A 17,123-nucleotide genomic window follows, 5' to 3' on the forward strand; every position below is an offset into this window, starting at 1 on the left:
GCCTGGGATTTTAAGAGGTTAAGTATGACAAATATTGCTGTGAGTAATATTAGCAAAAACAAAACATCATATTTATATTAAGCTCATTGTTTGGTCTGGCAGTATACTAACAAGTTATGTTTAGATCTTGTGCAAGTCAATGTAAAACGTTTCTCTTTTTGATCCAATGGATAAATGGTTAAAACCAGGGTCTTTTCCAAGATTCCAGTTACTGAATAATATGCCTTAGTTTGTAATAAGCCTGGGATTTTAAGGGGTTAACCTCTTTGACATGATGCTCGACCTGCATCTTCCGCAATGCACCATTTTATCTGCCATATATATTACTATATTTAAGGAATGCAGTAAATTGCTGCAGGATTCGGCTGTACAAGATTCAGCTGCCACACACTTGTTGGAGGTAACTGTGACTGGTGCAATATGGAAAAGAGAAGAACACAAAACTTACATATAGACAACAGTCAGAATAAAGGTATAGCTTGTTTTCAGAAAGCAGAGTAGTTCAAAACTGTAACACAACAGGTATATTTATATATATAGACAGAACAGATATTGCATGGTAATAGTATGGTTCAGTCAATGATGTATAATGATGGTCAGTGAGAACGTATACTGTGACCCACTGTTGTGGTACCCTCAAGTCACTGGGATTGTAGCCTCAAGGGTATGTCTATAGTACCTTTAGTTAGGGAACATAACTGGACCACTGTAGCGATACTTTTAAAAGTCTCATTTACATCATACACCTTGCCTTGAACACAAGCTTTTCATTTTATTTAACTTATTCACAGCATTTTAACCCATTAAAATCCCAAGATCATTACATATTAAGGCTTATTATTCAGTAACCACAACTTCAATGCAAACTAGCTGAGCTATTCTTAGGTTATAGAAGTGCGTAATAAAACTTGTCACTGAGCCCTGGCCATTTCAGACATTAATTGTTTTTGTATGATTTTTCATGTCTGCGTCTTTCTATCTATCTAGAGCACTTTACTGTAGCCTACATCTGACTTTTTAAATTTGTTTTATGTATGTTAAGGCAAATATATTTGAGCTCTGTGTGAAATTAGGTGGCATCTATAGAGGTGAAAATTAGTTAAGCCAGCTGGTAACAGAAATGTGAGCTTGGACAAGCCCATGTTTGTTTGTTGTCTCAGGAAACTGAAAAAATGAAAAAACTACTAAACTTGCCTAGCGTCAATCAGCAGAAACTACCGTCTGTTTTATTTTCTTGTCCATTGATCCAGTGAAATCAATCATGTTTAAAACAATGTTGTTTGACATGATCACATGATAAGTGGTTTGTTTGCCTTTTCGTAAAACTTCAAGTTTCAAGTAAGTTTCAGGGGTCTTTACATTATGCAACTCATGTTATACTTAGTTTCATGTAAGTTTCAAACAACTAAAGTTGCATCAGAGTTTCACCGTGTAAAGCCAGCCTAACACTGCAGCTCATTATATACTGTGCTAAGTCAGGTTAGTGCAGTGCTTTATGCAGCAGCTTTAAGAGTTTAAAGCTTTGATTGCAGGAGGGAAAAACAGGTAGCCTTTGATGACATGGATTTCTATTATCTTCTACAGGAAAAAGACTGATCAGCTGGATGTAAAGATTTTGTGATGATTTTAGGTGCCCTCGTTGCAGTCTCCTTGCTGTAGAGTGCCCTGACGGAAACTGCCAGATGGTTGCAGATGATGTCAGGATGTTTTGTTTAATAGCTGTGCCAAACGCTGCTGTTTATAAGCCTGAACTTCCTCAGTGATCTGTGCAAGTCTGAAACTTTTAACAGTATTAAGTATTGAGAGTTCAGGCTTCATTTCAATGAGCTCATGATATCTGTGCCAAGCACTTTGAAGCTGTATAGCGCTGATTATTAATTACAATAGGAGGTTTATGATCTTGAATTCATATAAGTTCTTTACCACCTACATTGTTTTGGAAGCATTGAGAACTAGGTCACTTGCTATAAAACTACTGCTCAGTTCTCCTCTTTACTTCTGTTAGTCTTATTTCTGGTCTCATTGTGGGTGATTTGCATATTAGATTATCGTTACTGAACAATCTTGAGAAGTGAGTTCATTGGTGAAGATTTAAGACGAAAGCAAGGAGCGCCAGCATTGAAAGTCAAAGTACAGGAAGTTAAGTTGATTACTCTAACAGACTGTGACCTGTTTTTTATTAGGAATAGAAGAACTCATTGTGCATACCACATGCCTAAATCACTTTGTTATGTAAACTTGCTTATGACTTGCCTATGACAGACTTGCTTATGTGGTTTCTCACACTCTATGACACACTGTCCTCTATAAATATGAACCAAAGATGGCTGTGAGTACTGTTTTTAGCTTTGTGATTTCTGACAGCATTTTATATGGTACCTACTTCACACTATTTATTCTACTTTATGGTTGTAGTATTTCATACTTTATACTACTTATACTGTAATATTTTGTAGTACATAATGCTTTGTATAAGAGCACCTGCAAAATAAATGAATGCAAATGTAGATAACAGTGCATAATACAGTGTCAGAAACCACGACAGGCAAGTCTATTTGAGCTCCACATGGTTTCTTACACTGTGTGGTTTAAGTTTGGTGTGTGATGATCTCAGCATGCAGATTTAGCACAATGCTAATTGGAGAGTCATTAGCTTCCATTATTATTGGTTACTTCATTAACCCATTAAAATCCCAGGCTTATTACATGCTAAAGCTTATTATTCAGTAATTACAGACTTTGATGCAAACTGGCAGAGCTATTCTTAGGTTAAAGGAGTCTGTAATTTAACTTTGGTCTGCCAGTGGGTTCGGGCCATTTAAGGGGTTAACCTTGTAGCTCCAGCGCAAAATGCTAGAGAAGCAAACTTGGGTTGACAAACATGTCTTGGCTGATCAACTAAATACTGTTTTTCAGTAACATATTTGGTTGCAAACAAGTGTGTAAAATGCAACGTCTGTGCAACTTCACAAGATTCTGATAGCAGGACACTGAGAATCTGTAAATAAAAATTGTTAGATGTGTCCATATTGATGAACAGAGCCATAGACGATTCTAAAATGTAATAGTAATAATAAAAGTAAAAATAAAATGAATCAAATGAAGAGTAACAATAATTACTTTTTAATTTGTAATCATTTTTATTCATTAAAAGTAATAATAAAATTAATTTCTAGAATTCATCACATTTCAAAAGTGGAGATCAAATCTCAAATCAGATAACTTAGAGTACATAATAGTACCTTTTTAAGGATGAGGCAAAAACTTGTCTACCTCCCCTGTTTTTTCTACACTTTTCTTTTAAAAAAACAGAACAACAGTTTACTTGGCATGTTAAAAATGTTACGTTATATTATATTGTTGCCAGCGGCGATGTCCATGCAATGTAACTATTCTGGATTGGTCTGGTACTGGACCAACAGTTTTATGTAATTACTTACACAGTGTAATTAACAATAAGTTCTTATTGTATTACAAAATCGCCAGTCCAATTTTGAATGGTAGTTTATGTACATGTGGGTGGGTATGCACACATGTCACACATCTGCAATCATTAAGACTTCAGAGATCTTGGATGTCTTTGTTGAGTGCTTAAAGCATTGAATGCCTATGTATTGCTGTAATGATCAAAGATTCTGGCAAATGTCGGTCTGGAAAAGCTGATCTGTACCTGCTGCTTTTCTTTTATTTATTCTCACATCACTAATCTAAATGCGCATAAAATCTCATGAAATCTGCCTGAGGGGGCCAGGGTCATCATTTGGTGAGGGGGTGGGAGTGCTGTGTAGTTTGTTAATTATTCCAATCTGGCATTGTTTGTAAAAATTTTCCCAGTTGTTTCCACTGTTTAGTGGTATTAAGATTTCACATGCAACAAGTAGCAGTATTTCCACTCAAGGAAGACTTGTACCAGGACTAGAGCAAAGGCTGACAATGCAGCAGATCTGATCATCAGCCATATGTGCTATTTCCTGCTATTTCCTGTTTATCAGGAAATTGTCAATGTATTTGTAAATGAAGTGATCTAGCTATGCCCAGGCCTACAGGTTGGAACGTTTTTAGCATGGTAGAGGAAGCAAGGTCAACACTGCTGCTTTTCTTGTGCAATTGTTTTTGCTGAACAGCCTGATGACATCAAGAGAAGGGCGTACAGGAGTTCCTGCTGGCATGATCTGTTAAAACCTCACAGGATGGGTTTGGTCTGTGTGTGTTTTGGTAGTCAAACAGACTGTAGAAAGTGTGGATTTTGCAGTACAAGGTGGGTTTGTGGATGTGTGTATGTGGAAGGGGGTATATTTCTCTCATTTCACTTCCTGTTGGTGTCCCTATCTTTTGCAACTGCTGAGAAAGTTTTAAAATCAAAAGATCATTTTTTTAGCTTCCATTTCCAGACAACTTTATCAGTTGGACAGATAAGTAGACTGCAGTTTGCTGACGTGAAATATGGCTGGGTTCAGAGAATGCTCTTGGTGAACCATAGTTTTGCTTTGTCTTTTGCAAAGGCTTTGGTAGGAATGCAGGCATCCACAAAGAAACTTATGTAAGATGCCGTATCATTTATGTGCATTTAAATATGTCAGTAGGGCTTGGATTTGGACTGTTTTTAGGGCACAATTATTTTTAGGGCACAAGAGCTAATCAAAGCGGCAGCCATCACCAGTGATAACATAAGCACGGTGTAATTACATTATATTGCAATTATTCCTTACTTATAGCTCAATGAAATATCTGTCAAGTGTACAGATTCTGAACTTTCAATTGATGCCAAATTTGTTAGTGATGTGTCACAAACGATTTATCATAAGCAGATTTTTAAATTCTTTTGTAAATTATAACAAACAAATGAGTATATCTTGATACTGTAGCTGAAAATTCATCACTATTCTTTTGGTTTGTCACATGACCCCCCATAGGGTCTCCAACTTGGAACATTTCAGCTCTGCAACTTTACTATCCACAACACCCGTTGCTTGTTGCGTTAGTTTGGCTCTGGATGGGTCCTTGCTTTTTCACATAACTCTTTTCAAAGTGTGCCTCGCTAGTTCTTCCATTTTTTGCTTTTTCTTTGACCTGTCTTTTTTTGTCTGTGTCTGTGATGATCTCTCCAGTCTGCTCTTTCCCTTTTCTGTTTTTGCCCCATCTAGTCTGTTTCCTTAGCCATGTGTTTCTGTGTTTATTGTGTTTTTTTTTGTCTCCTCCCTTGTACTGATGCTCCTCACCTGTATCTAGTTTTTGGCCCCTCTCTCTTTCAGGTGCTCCTTGTCAGTCCCTAAAGCGTATGTACACATCTGTTTGAGCCTTGCATGGTTTTGGTCTATGGTTATTTGGACTCAAATAAACAGCCTCAGCACTTCAACTGCCTCGTGTGCTTAGTTGTCACAATGCCTGGTTGACGGGTTTGCCTGCATTTAGCCCATCGTTTAACCAGTGAGACTACTTATCAAAATCTGACTTATTTGGCTGTAGGTGATTAAAAATTAAGTGATAGATTGTATTGATAACTTGGCTGAAAACTGCTACTGAACAAAGAGCCATCTTCTTTGTGAGGTGAGTTAATTTTTCAGATTATTTAAATAGAGCCATGATAACAATCACTAGCATCTGTGTTCACATGCAGAAGAAATAGAAAATTTAATAGGATTAAAGTTGATGAGAAGTTATTTTTGTGTGTACAGTCTTGTTTGGCAAGGAAAAGGCCATTCTTTACATTTTTCCACATTTTTTCCTTTTCTTGATATCATAAAAGCAACTTGATGTTGAAACAAATGGAAGAAATCTAAATATAAATATGAGGTGTTAAAACCTCAAAGGCTATTCATTGTGTGCATTATTAAATTTGAACAGTACACTAAAAATAAAATGATAATCCTGAGGGGTTGAAGGGTTTCTGTCATTTATTGGGCTTTAACAATGTCCCAAAGTTTAATCAAAATTGCTTTTTGAGGTACTCAATGGACATTATGAAAGAGTACATAATGTTGCCTGTTTTTCTGACCACTTACTTTTTATTCTAAAACTTTTCTGCTTAGTCACACAGAGCTGTAAAGAAAACCCCTAAAGCCACACCACTGGAAATCACCAATATTCTTCCCAGTGAACAAACAGCAGCCTACTGCACACAGAAAGCTTCAATGGCAGACATAAACATATGTAAACACTAGACTGTAATGTAATCAGTAAAGAAATACATACATCATCTAAACTGCTTATCCTTCTGGGTCGTGGTGGGGTGCTGGAGCCTATCCCAGCTGTCACTGGGCGGAAGGCAGGATACACCCTGGACAGGTCGCCAGTCCATCACAGGGCAGACAGACAGACATACACATTCACACACTCACTCACACCTAGGGGCAATTTTAGCAAGTCCAATCGGCCTGACTGCATGTCTTTGGACTGTGGGAGGAAACCCACGCAGACACGGGGAGAACAGGCAAACTCCACACAGAAATGACCCTGGTCGCCCGGCCGGGAATCGAACCCAGGCCATTCTTGCTGTGAGGCAACAGCGCTACCCACTGTGCCACCGTACCGCCATAAAGAAATAGGAAAGCCAAATTACATTAAGTTGCAGTATGTTGGACAGTTAAATGTTGGTAAACTTCCACCAAAGTGATGGGGAAAAAACATCTGGCAGAACATTTTACCTCATGTGAAACATCATGTGTGACACAGAAACTTACACACTCATCATGAATGTCACTGAAACTGAAAAAAATTCCTGAAAATTTTTTTGGAGGTGCTTCATGATGTATTGAGACAACAAAATCAGGGCCTCAGTATGGTGTCTCAATGAGACCCCAACTCAACACATAAGAGAACTGTTGGACCTGCTGGCCTGCAGATGTGTAGTGAGTGAGACAGTGTTATTACAAATCAAATCAAAGTCAGAGAAAATGACATGAGAATAGCTGAAAAACATAAGACCAAGGAAAAATTCCAATTTTCCTTGTATGTAATTGATCAGCCAAGACATTGTATCCAAATTTTGCTAAGTTTGATGCTGAAGATACAAGGCTAATGTTGCAAACACTAAAAGTCAATAGTCATCCAAATGCTTTCAGTAAATGCATACCCAAAACTTCTCCCAACTTGCTCAAACTGCACCCAAGTCTTCATTATGGTCACATACATATGTCAGTGTGCAATATGATTTTCTTTGAACTCTAAAATTTACCAAAACCTCACCATGAAGAAGAATACTGTGACTGAAGATTTGGGTGACTATTGGCTTCTATTGTTAGCAATGTTAGCCTCATAACTTCAGCACTAAACTAAAGAAGTCCAATTTGACCTCCAGACATATCTTAGCCAATCGACTACATCTGGGGTAAGGGGGAATTGTGTAAATTACCTTTTTACCAAACCATTTCTTTAATTACATTAATTTGATGAATTATATGTTCTTAAAACTCTGCGACACCTAAAGCTATTTATTATTCCAACAATCTATGCTAAACTTAAGTGTACAGTAGGGTGACTATATTTTGGCTTTCAAAAAAGAGGATACTTGGGGAAGGAGGGCAGCATGGAGCAGACAGAGGCAAATGAACATGAAAGCAAAGCCAAATCCCAGATTTTGTATGGTCGCCCTAATATACAGTAAAAGTTCTTTTGAAAAAAACATCATACTGTTTTAAAAACACTTCAATTGCCCCACTGCGATATTTACTAAAGTGTTCTACTTGAGATGTACATGAAACCCTAGCAAATTTATCACATAGCAAACTGACTGGGGCCCCTGGGCTTACTTCCCATTTAAGTAAGAGCTTGCCTGTCCCCAGGTCTCATGGAACAGATATGCACAGTTGCTGCTCTTCCTGTTTCTGTTAGCTTCACCAGAACTTACACTGACATCATGACATAGAACACGGAAGTCTCAGTTCCCCCAGCTCCTCGCTTATTTCAAACAGGACTCAGGTTTTGTGAAACCAACAAGTGCTAAATCAGGGCCCCAGTGCTCTGTCAAGGGGTCCAATCGTGTTCCCTCAGTAAGGAGAGATGAGCAAGGGAAAGGTGAAGGGGCAGGAGAACGTGTTGAGCTCCCTCCTCAGCAACCAGGAGAACGAACGGCTGGTAGACCTGCTGGGCCGAAGATGCGTGGTGAGTGAGGTGGCTTTATTACAAATCAAATCAGATTCAGGCACATAGCTGAGGTTTGGGACAATGACTGAAACAAGCAAGCTGAAAAGACTGTAAGGTGATGCTAACCGGATGATTATCAGAAGCATTTTCCTGTTGAAAGAACAGAGGAGGCAAAGAGAAAGAGTGTGCTATTGCTCAAAAGGTCACTGCAGCTCTAGTCTCGTCGCTTTACTTTCATATGCTGTTAATCTGTTTCCACTGTGCATAAATCAGTCAAATTCAGGTGACACAGAAATACATACGTCTATAATCATTGAGCCATTATACACTAAACTCAATTTGCTTGTGATGATTTATATAATTAATTAGTATAATAATTACATTGCACAGTACTGTCATTAGCTCAAATCATTAAATGTTGAACGTTAAACAGTAAAATGAAATGATACATAACTTTGGAATAGTCAACAGTCTCCAGGGACTCAAGAAGTAAAACGGTAAAAATGCGGTATAGGGAGTATGAAAGGAAGTGCTGCTAGAGGCCACTTCCTGTTGTAGTAGAGGATGTTTACAAGCATTATTTTACTTTAGGATTTTAAATTGATGATTTTGTATCAGAGTTGTAGCTCTATGTGTGTGTGTGTGTATGTGTGTGTGTGTAGACTCTGGCCACTGCGGTTGTGCAGCTCTATATGGCCCATCCCCACAGTCCAGCCCACTGGAGCCTGCAGCACACTGGAGTTGTTTGTTTCGTCAAGGACAACCCGCGACGTTCATACTTCATTCGCTTTTATGATATCAAGGTCCTCTTCCTCACATATTCTTCATAATTTCCTCTGAGTCCTTCACACTTGTGTAGGCATGAATAACAGGTCTATCTTACAGCTTTGCCGCATATGCAGTGAAGGGAAGCAAGTATTAGGACGCTGTTGTTTTTGTTATTTAATACAGATCCAGTGCATATATCCTCATCAAATTTACATAATGTCATATGTATTTGCAAGTATGAAAAAAGAATATGATTTACAAGAATAAATAAAGCAAGAAAGTTCCTGAAATATCAAGTTCTAGATATTAGCGCTGCTTTGAGAAAAAGTTCATGGAACCACAATTAATCATCCCTGATTAACAGAAGATTTCACAACATACTATCGGACTATTGATAGAGAGCTATCATATGACTCAAAACTGTTTTGTAAAAAAGAAAGTGAAGGCGCTTGCACGGTCTAGCCAATTTCCTGACTTGAATGAAGGATTTCGAAATTGTGAGTCCAACTGATGGACCCTCAAAACTTTGGGAATTAAAGTTTGCCAAGGGGAATGACAAAAATATAACCACTGCCAATCTGTAAGTATATGCTCATTCCAAATATGATGTCTGCAACACATTCCAAAAAAGTTGGGACAGTAGCATGTTTACTATTGTGTTATATCACCTTTTCTTTTAACAACAGCTCATAAACATTTGGTGACTGAAGACATCAACTTGTCCAGTTTTGAAAGTGAAACTGTTTTGCCATTCAAACATACAGGGCCTTATTTTGAGCTTAAAAATGCACCACACATTTTCAAGAGGAGACAGGCAGGCCAGACTAGCACCTACACCCTCCGATTATGCAGCCATGCCTTTGTAATTTGCATTTCTTGGTGCTGTCTTGTTGAATTAAGCAAGGTCACTGAAAAAGACAGCATCTAAACGGCAACATATGTTGCTCCAAAATGTATATGTAAATTTTAGCATTTTCACAGATGCGCAAGTTATCCACTAATTTCCCACTCATACCGTGACGGACCCTGGCTTTTAAGCTTTACACTGGTAACAATCTGCATGGTACTTTACTTCTTTACACAAAAAAACTCAACGTCCATTATTTCAATAAATAATCTGAAGGTTGACTTAGACCACAGCACACATTTCCACTGTGCATCAGTCCATTTTATATGAACTTTAGTGCAGAGTAGTTGGCAGTGTTTCTAAATGTTGCAGATATGGCATCCAAGGTGCATAGTACAGTCTTGTAAGGGACTAGTTTCCTACTACTACTTTCCTGGATACTCCTTTCATACCTAAGCCTGAACACATCGACTGTTTCAAAATGTTTTCTGAACATTTAACAACGTTTCTAGTCTTGTTTCTGTCCTAACCTTTTTGTCACGTAATGAAGTTGATAGGTTAAAATATTAAATATCTTGTCTTTGCAATGTTTTTTGTTTAAATACAGGTAAAGGTTGGCTCACAAATCGCTGCTTCGTATTTATTTGCATTTTACTTACTTTTTGGAATTGCTTTTATACTTCTTTGATCATATTTATTTAAGTACAGAGTCAAAAGACACTCTGTGTGTACATTTGAAAAGGATGTACGCACTGTAAGTATATTAAACAACCAAAACAAAAGCATCTGAATACTTGTTTCCCCTCACTGTATGTTTGCAGTTGAAGATGTTGTTTGTCATGCTATGAATTCATGTCAATTAACATGTGTAAGCAATTGTGCGTGTGTGTGTGTGTGTGTGTGTGTGTGTGTGTGTGTGTGTGTGTGCATTTTAGGATGAAAAAATGATATGGGAGCAAGAGCTGTATAATCAGATGACTTATACCAGCCCAAAGCAGTATTTTCACTCTTTCCCTGGAGATGTGAGTAAAAATTCCCCCTAGCACGTTGAAATTAGGCCAAAGGTCTGCTTGTACATACTGATACAAAGGCTTTAGGTGAGGTGGCTCCATCATTAGTTTATAAATTAGCACAGGATTTTTTTTAAAAGCCACGTCGTGTATCCCTCACAAGTATATAGTTTTGCTATGATACTTAAATTGGACTACATATATTTGTCAATTATATAATAACTAATGTAATTGCTGTAATTGCTGTAATTACTGTGTACATACATGCATGTAACTATGCATGTAATTATACATAATATGTAACTATGTAAGTTAGGTATATATGAATAATATACTTTAATTATGTAGTTCAGTTATGAATCATATCAAAATATCTCTTCTACTTACAAACACAAAAATTATTTTGATAGAAAGTTTCCAAAAAGGACTTCAAGACATTTATGTTATGGGGGGACCTAGGAGGGTTTAAATTAACCTTTGGCCTAACTTCTTAAACTGCAAGACTTTTATTACCCTAAGGTATATTATTCAGCAATTACATGGAAAACAATGGAAACTGGCCACATTATTATTAGTTTTTGGTGTGAGGACTGCAAGCCTGAAACAGCCACTGGTGCCATGGAAGAAGTTAACAGATAAATATTGTAATTAAATAATAAATGCAATACATACAGAGAGAAATTCATATATGCCATGGCTGTTAGTAAAGCCGTTTTAACCACAGCTGACACATAATAATTCATTTGAGTAACACGTATGTTTCAGGACTGCCAAGTCGGTCTGAACTTTGCAAGTGAGCAAGAATCAGAGGCTTTCAGAAACACAGTAGAGGAAAAAATCACCCAGCGAGTCAGTCGCCAAGGTGAACTACCTTCTCTTTCACAAACAAAACCCTGCATTCTGTGCATTTCATGTTAATAAACATGTAGCTCACCTGCACATGTTTTTTTGTTCACTAGACAAAAGACAACATGCTCCAAGTGAAGGTAGGAATGTGCAAGTGCACTTTGTTCATTACACTGGATGATTTCTTGTTTAACTAAACAGAGCTGAACTAATTGTTATGTTTTTTTCTTTTTTCAGGGATACTGGGACCACCACCAATACCACCATCAAATGGTCAGTACGACAGCACTGTGAGCACTAGGCATTACACAACTACTAATTTCTACTATTTGATTAATCATTCAAAGAAGTATTCGACTAGTCATCATTACTACATTTTTAAAAATTTGAATGTTGCAGACAACTGTGAAAATTCTGTCAATAGAAGGTTGCTAATAGAGCTGTGGTGGCAGATGCTGAGATTCGAGGTGTGAGATGTGTACAAATAATATGTTGCATACACTCACCAAACACTTTATTAGGAATACCTGTACACCTACTTATTTCTGCAATTATCTAATCAGCCAATTGTGTGCAGTACATAAAATCATTCAGATAGAGGCAGGCAGCTTCGGGTAATGTTCACATCAACCATCAGAATGGGGAACAAATATAATTTCAGTGATTTTGACCGTGGCATGATTGTTGCTCCCAGACAGGCTGGTTTGAGTATTTTTATAACTGCTGATCTCCTGGGATTTTCAGGCAAAACAGTCTCTAGAGTTTACACAGAATGGTGCAATAAAGAAAAAACACTCAGTGAGCAGCAGCTCTGTAGACAGAAACACCTTGTTGATGAGAGAGGTCAACGGAAAATAGCCAGACTGGTTCAAGCTGACACCCTGTACAACTGTGGAACACATTAAACCTTGCGGCGGATGGGCTACAACAGCAGAAGACTGGAAAAACATGGAATAATCTCAACTTTTGCTAAGGTTTACAGATGGTAGGGTAAGAATTTGGCACCAACAGCATGAATCCATAGACCCAAGCCTACTTGAGTACTGTTGCTGACCATGTGCATCCCTTCATGGCTACAACTTACCTTCTTCTAATGGCTACTTACAACATGAAAATGCACCATGTCAAAAAGCAAGTTCATCGCAAACTGGTTTCATGAACATGACAGTGTGTTCGATGTTCTTCAGTGGCCTTCCCAGTCACCCAATCTGAATCCAGTAGAACGCATTTGGAAGGAGATTTGCAGCATGAAAGTACATCTGAATTTGCATGCTGCAATCATGTCAACGTGGACCGGAATCTCAAAGGAATGTTCTCAACATCTTGTGGAACGATGCCACATGGAATTGAAACCCTACCCAGTACTGGTATACTATGCCCTTAATGAGAGCCAGCTGATGTTGGTTTAGCTTTGGCAGCATGGGCACCTTTAAAAAGGAGTGGAGAGTTAATAGAGGGGGGAGACATCTGAGCAGCAGCAAAAAGGACTGACAAGTTGAAAAACTCTTGTGTGAAAAAAGGACTGAAAGTCAAGTAAAATGACTGCTGGGTGAAACTGTCACTGCTATCTCCAGTGTCCTTCTTGCTCCTGGGTTAGCACACGGCATACTGCATTCATCAAATTATTGCTTTAAAGGTGCAGTGTGTAAGAATTAGTGGCATCTAGCTGTGAGGTTGCACATTGCAACCAATTTTATACCTCTCCCTGTTTCTTTATGTTTTTGCTTCTTTGACGATGACAAATCATTCTCTTTTGCTTTTTCTTGTGCTAAATGATGAGTATGATCCTCCTTTTGTCAAAATTTGTGTTGGACACAAAACAGTTAGCCAGCAATGGCAGCAACCACTGATTCTTTCTACGTCTTCCAACTGGTGCCATAGCCCCACCAAATTCAAGCTGCTGCTTCAATGTGAAAATGCAAAAGGAACTCTCTTGGGCCAGTGTTTGGTTTGTCTGTTCTGGGCTGCAGTAGAAACATGGTGGCACAACATGGTGGTTTCTGTTGGAAGAGGACCCAATCGCTATGTATATATGAAGGGCTCATTCTAAGCTAATCAAAACGATTCATAGTTACAGATGATTACACACTAATGAAAACATTGTTTTGTATACTAAATTCCATTTCTGCTAATAGATCCCCCTAAATCTTGCACACTGCACCTTTAGAGGTATGAATTAGTCACTTGACAAAAGTAAATATTTTTCTTCTGGACAGTATTAACTGTAGTGTATTTTGCACTTTTACACCTAGCTAACTTTGTGTTCTTAGCACACACTCATTAATTGTATGAGGTGTTTGGAATCTTCAGGTCCAGGTCCAACTATGCAGCCAGGGGGCATGGTCACTGTGGATATTCCAAACCCAGACATTCTGCCCTCACGCTACCGCTCCCCTGCCGTCCCCCTGCCTGCACCTGCTTCCCTGGGCAAGGGTAAAAAAGACAAGAAGAACAAGAAGAAGGGACCTCGGCTCACCAAGGCAGATATTGGAGCTCCCAGTGGATTTAAGTAAGTATGCATAGACAGTCTTCACTGCATTGGCAGTGTTAATCATACTCTTTCTTGGCTGATCCCACTTTGGCTTTTCTTTTTCTTCTAGACATGTCTCACATATTGGATGGGATCCAAACGCTGGCTTTGACGTAAGAAATTTCTCTTTTCACCAATTTAGAAAGTGATTGGAAAACAAACTGAGTAACACTTACACATGTATTTCTCTTTTATTCTAGACCAACAATCTGGACCCAGACCTGAAGAAGCTATTTTCTTGTGCTGGTATCAGTGATGATCAGCTGACAGACAAAGAGACCTCCAAACTTATCTATGACTTCATCGAACAGTCTGGCGGTCTGGATGCTGTTAAAGAAGAAATGAGGAGACAGGGTAAGGTTCTGTCTTCATAAATTATCATACATTTTTATTGCCTTTTAAAAGTTTTGTATATCCAATACATTTAGCCCATGTAAAATAAATGTAGCACCAATGTTAATGTGCCATTTACAAATTTTCTTAAGAGGATTTCACTTTCATGAGATGCCATTCGGTAATATTGTTTGATGCCACTAATACATCTGACTGCAGATCCTAGCCAGCAGCAGTTCTAGGCCTGCAGTTTTAAGGCATTATGTGGCTTTGGAATTGCATCCACCAACATCTCCTGTTAGCATAACACTTGTTGTGCTAGCTTAGCTAATACATTTTTTATCTGTCCGGTCTACTTAAGATTTTGACACTTCAATCATAATAATTTCTGTGTCTATTCCTTTGTATTTAAGGGTAGTATTTTTTGCCATGATCAAAGTCAAGTTAGTGGTAGTTAATAATTAAAGTAGGCTTCTTGGCTAAGGTAGCTAGCTCCCAGATTTCCTGTTAACCGTCAAAAGTCTGGCTTGCAAAACTACCTTAATGCTAACTTGGTGCAAAGTCTGAAAGTCGTAGAACTGCTAGGTCTCCAGGGTTTGTAAACAGATGATGTTGGTAGGAATTGCATTCTGATACTACACTGAAGAAGTTACTGCTTCTGCTGTTCACACAGATGCCATGGGTCCTCCATCTCGAAGTCTCCCCCCAGTCCCAGGTGCCCCTGTTCCTCCACCACCTCGGAGTGGCTTCCCACCTGTCCCAGGCCAAACCCCCACCAGCTCCACCTTCACGCAACCAGAGAGCTCCTCAACGAGGCCCCCTCCCACCACCTCCCCCTGGTGGAAGAGCTGGACCGCCACCCCCCCCACCTCCCTCTGGTGGTTACGGATCTCCCCCACCACCTCCTCCTGGTGCTGGAGCACCTCCACCACCTCCTCCACCTCCTCCTCCTCCACCACCCGCTCCTGCTTCTAACTACAGCAGTGGCAGCCCCGTCAGTTCTGCACCTTCACCTACAGTGGGGGGTAGAGGAGCTTTGCTGGACCAGATCCGACTAGGCACCAAGCTAAAGACTGTAAGATAAAGTGCCACTCTGAAGCAATCAGATTGTTCTCTCAGTCATAGATTAATGGGCTTGTACAACATTAATGAATCAGCTGTTAATTGATGACCAAAAAAGTAGCCCAATATCTCTATACTTATATGAACTATAGGTAACAATTTTCTTTTGGGAATTTATAGGAAGTTCAAGTGTTTATTTTTAAGCATTTTGCCACATATATGTATATAAGACATTTGAGGAAATGAGGAAACACTCTTTCATTCCATATATGAATTCTATATTTGTTTTCTCAGGTGTCGGACAGTTCAGACCTGCCGCCTCCGCCACAAGACCAGTGTAGCGAGGGCATCGTTGGAGCTCTGATGATGGTCATGCAGAAAAGAAGCAAAGCCATTCATTCCTCAGGTAATATTTTAAAAAGAAGAGACTGCTGTGTGATCTTCATATTTCTGTCTGCGTCTGAAAATAATAAACATAGAATAGATTTCTGTCCCTCAGAGTAGGACTGGTGGCTCGTTTTCTCTATATGAACAACAGTGTAACTCAGTATTTGATTTCACTTGTTCTCTTCTCAGGAGAGAGCGAAGATGATGGAGGTGATGATGATGACGATGATGAATGGGATGATTAATGTCAATATCCAACATTGGTACACACAAACACACACGCACATACACACACAGTGTCAATTTTAGGTAGGCCACTGAAATGTTAAAAATAGCCTTATAGCACAGGATTATGACAACTTGGCCAACAGAGGATCAAACGGTGTATATTTGTTAAAGCTTGACTGAAAGTGGATTGTTAAATATAAATGATCTTAAGATGATAGTAAATGTATTTTTTCAACTGAATAAAGCAAACATATTGTGCAATCTTTGAGAACTGCTTCATGTGCAACATTCTATGTTTATCTTTAATGATAATGCAGTTTTCCATGTTAATATTTCGGTTTGTTTTTTTTGTTTTCCATTGGCACACTGTCAGAGGTAACAGTTGGAGAGAGTGGTTATGACCAAAAAATAAAGTGGTTTAGCTCAAGGAGAGCATTTCTTTTTTGAGAATTTCTCCTCCTCCTTACCTTTAACCATGTCTCTAAACCTGATTCTGAAGTTTTAAATGTACTCCAGCCCAACCTGACAGACAGTAATGACACCAAGCCCAACTTTAGTTTAACCATGTCCACAAATAGTTATTTGCTCAGAAGCAAAGATGCCATTTACACTGCGGACACTGCATACTTGTCAACTTAACCCTGGGAGAGATGAGTGATATAAAACCGGTAGAAACTGGTTTTATATCAGAGTTAAGCAAATGTAGCATTAAGAGATTTACCCAAGGATCCTTATTGGTATAGCATGGTGTGCTTGCCTGGGCTGCAGCTCACAGCCTTCTAAAATGCTGCCTTCTTTACAGCACACCTACAAACTCTACAAAACATTTTCCACCTAGTTTTAATCTCAGTGCAATCCAGTTAAACGCTCTAATCAGGAGATGTTTCCTTTTTATATGTGAGCTGTTTAGCTGCTAGTTAGTGCTTTGCAATGCGCAACACTATTGCATTAATCTGATTTATATCTTCTTCTTCTTTTTCTTCTTCTTCTTTTTCTGCCAGATTTTGTCTGTTAACTCATCCTGCAGCTT

The 17,123-nt window shown here is 38.7% G+C and overlaps 1 protein-coding gene across 1 annotated transcript; it reads left to right on the top strand.

Moving 5' to 3' along the window:
• Nucleotides 1-7,843: 7,843 nt before the first annotated feature.
• Nucleotides 7,844-16,245, top strand: wasb (WASP actin nucleation promoting factor b). The gene is given in 13 exon segments (XM_036578412.1): nucleotides 7,844-8,100; nucleotides 8,745-8,885; nucleotides 10,633-10,719; nucleotides 11,473-11,569; nucleotides 11,667-11,693; nucleotides 11,791-11,826; nucleotides 13,864-14,062; nucleotides 14,154-14,196; nucleotides 14,284-14,437; nucleotides 15,090-15,184; nucleotides 15,186-15,491; nucleotides 15,773-15,884; nucleotides 16,055-16,245. Coding segments are annotated over 13 exon segments (1,455 nt in total). The 5' UTR covers nucleotides 7,844-7,998; the 3' UTR covers nucleotides 16,111-16,245.
• Nucleotides 16,246-17,123: the final 878 nt, after the last annotated feature.

This window comes from Colossoma macropomum, unplaced genomic scaffold, assembly GCF_904425465.1.
Source record: "Colossoma macropomum unplaced genomic scaffold, Colossoma_macropomum, whole genome shotgun sequence".
In the NCBI taxonomy this organism is placed as follows: domain Eukaryota; kingdom Metazoa; phylum Chordata; class Actinopteri; order Characiformes; family Serrasalmidae; genus Colossoma; species Colossoma macropomum.